Source organism: Diabrotica virgifera, chromosome 4 (genome assembly GCF_917563875.1).
Source record: "Diabrotica virgifera virgifera chromosome 4, PGI_DIABVI_V3a".
NCBI lineage: Eukaryota > Metazoa > Arthropoda > Insecta > Coleoptera > Chrysomelidae > Diabrotica > Diabrotica virgifera.
The window spans coordinates 123534429-123537310 of record NC_065446.1 but is presented as its reverse complement, the minus strand read 5'-3'; the positions used below and the strand labels follow the sequence as shown (position 1 = coordinate 123537310).

Below are 2882 nucleotides of genomic sequence, written 5' to 3'. Positions count from 1 at the left end.
TATCATTTAGCAGGGGTCTCCAAACTTTCCAGCCTTAGGGCCATACTGATTACTCCTGTAAGTTCCGAGGGCCAAGATGGCAACACTGCATATTATTAATTTTCCTGTATTTAATTTTTTCCCGTAAAATAACGAATAATTTAATTTTTTGTAAGTGTGGTAAGCTGTCAACATTATTAAGTATGTCAAATATTCACCTATTTTTGATATATTTTAATTTAATACAAGGTAGACATAAACAAACAAAATATTTCCACCAGTGGAAATCTCCAATCTCTCCCGAGATTGTCCACTAATAACATAATTATTCTTTCTACTATTTTTCAACGCCATCGTTTGAAATTGTCACAAACACACTTAACTATCCGAAATAATAAGAAGTCTGAAAAATAATAGCCGCAAATCACTTAAGTGTTACGCCCCTGATAACTGGGATGAGACTAAAGACCCCACCTAAGCCAGTAAGCAATTTTGGGTTTGTGCGCTCCGCCAAGTTAGCTGGCGATGACAGTAGTGGCGTAACTACAAGTCAGTTCCTATGAAACTGTTGTGAAATAAAATAGGGCGTACCTCCTTAAAACAAGTTTGTGCGTGTAACAGTATTTTGATTTGATTTGAATTGTTGCTTTTGTGTGTGATTTAGTAGAATGGAAAAGAAGCGAAAAATTGATAGTGAATGCAGAAAATTCAAAGATCAGTGGAACATTCAGTATTTCGTAATTGAGTCCAGTAACAAGGCGCTATGTTTGATTTGCAATGAAAGCATAGCCGTTCTCAAAGAATATAACATGAAACGTCATTATGAAACAAAACATTCTCAAAATTACTCAAAATATACAGGAATTGTGCGGACAGAAAAATTCGAAGCTTTGAAGTGCGGATTGAAATCGCAGCAATCTTTATTTACAAAAGTCAAAACTGAACAAGAGGCGGCAACTCGTGCCACCTTTCGTGTGGCTCTTGAAATTGCAAAACGTGGAAAACCATTCACCGATGGAGAAATGATCAAGGAATGCATAATTGCAGTAGTCGAAGAAATGTGCCCTGAAAAGGTAAATTTATTAAAAACTGTCAGTATGTCAGCAAACACTGTGGCTTGAAGGGTACAAAACATCGCTGAAAATTTATCCTCTCAACTGTTCGACAAAAATGGACATGTTGAGTGGTTTTCTTTGGCCTTGGATGAGTCAACGGATGTGTCAGATACTGCTCAGGTGTTGATTTATATTAGAGGAGTAGATAAAAGCTATGAAGTGCACGAAGAACTTCTTGATATGTATAGTATTCATGGCACAACTACTGGTATCGATATTTTTAAAGGAGTTGAAATGGCCATTAATAAAAAGAACCTTCGATGGAAAAACTTGAAATGTATTACAACTGATGGAGGCAAAAACATGAGTGGGAAAGATAAAGGAGTGGTCGCTCTTGTGTCAAAGGCTGTAGAAAATGACGGCGGCTCAAAACCATTAGTCTTACATTGTATCATTCATCAACAGTCTTTGTGCGGAAAATGTTTGGATATGTCTGACGTTCTGAAACCAGTCATATCAACTGTTAATTTCATCAAATCTTTTGGGCTGAATCACCGACAATTCCGACAATTTATTGCAGAGATTGGAGAAACAGACTTACCTTATCATACTGCCGTACGCTGGCTTAGTTTTGGGAAAGTCCTTCAGCGCTTTTTTGAACTTCGAGCAGTGATCGAAATTTTTTTGAATGAAAAGCACCGCCCTCTTACTGAATTACAAAACAACGCATGGCTATGGAAGTTAGCATTCTATGTTGATTTGACAAAACATGTGAACGAACTGAATTTGAGATTGCAAGGAGAAAACCAGCATCTTCCTGATTTATACACTAATATCAAGTCATTCCGGATGAAATTGATACTGTTTCAATCACAACTACGAAGTAAATGTTTTTCACATTTTAAAACATGTGAAATATTCAGCCACACTACTGAGACTGAGTTTCCTATCGATTTTGCAATCGAAACTTTGAGTGCTTTGAAGATAAATTTTGATACTCGTTTCTCGGACTTTGATGCCATTGCGAATCAAATTAAGATTTTTCAGAATCCTTTTGATGCTGACATTGAAACCCTAGCCCCGGAACTTCAAATGGAAATGATTGATCTTCAGTGCAGTGATATAATTAAGAACAAATATGAAAACTCATCTTTGTTGGAATTTTATAAGAGTCTTCCACTGACACAATTTGATAATTTGCATAAATTTGCTCGTGGGCTGTTTTCCGTTTTTGGTACTACTTATTTGTGTGAGAAAACCTTCTCCAAAATGAAGTACACAAAAAATGTATACAGATCTAAATTAACTGACGAGCATCTTAAATCTCTTTTAATAATTGGTACAAGTAAAATTAGTCCACAACTACAAACTATTGTCGGTGGAAAATCTCAATTACATACATCTCATTAGCATTTCATGTTCAATGTTAGTTGGATTCATTTCAATAATTTGTTAGTTATTATATGCTGAAGTTAAATTTACTGCATAAATTATACATGTCTTTATCACAAACTTATCACAAACATTTTATTTGCTATAAAAAATATTAAGGAGTTTTCAAGTATGTCTCCGCGGGCCGGACAAAATCTGTCTGCGGGCCGGATGTGGCCCTCGGGCCGTAGTTTGGAGACCCCTGATTTAGGGGAATGCAATTATAACGAAAACATGCATTGTTTCGGAATAATTCAAAGAAGCATATTTTTCTAAAACATTTTCTGTTAGTTTATATACATGTTAAAGTAAAAAGTTCTACTCGCAGATTTGGCCGCTAATTGTTTATTAATTGTTTAAACAATAACAATGGTTGTGTATAAACAATTTTAAAAATATCGTTAAACTCAACATTTT

At 35.2% G+C, this 2882-nt stretch overlaps 1 protein-coding gene across 1 annotated transcript; it reads left to right on the top strand.

The window, feature by feature from the left end:
• The first annotated feature begins 1274 nt into the window (after positions 1 to 1274).
• On the top strand, positions 1275 to 2444 carry LOC126883651 (general transcription factor II-I repeat domain-containing protein 2B-like). Its single transcript, XM_050649306.1, has one exon. It carries the CDS (start codon positions 1275 to 1277, stop codon positions 2442 to 2444), a length of 1170 nt encoding a protein of 389 aa, XP_050505263.1.
• Positions 2445 to 2882: the final 438 nt, after the last annotated feature.

Bases quoted from the DNA above. Each gene is read 5' to 3' on its own strand.
- LOC126883651 (XM_050649306.1), top strand. From the start codon at position 1,275: ATGTATAGTATTCATGGCACAACTACTGGTATCGATATTTTTAAAGGA.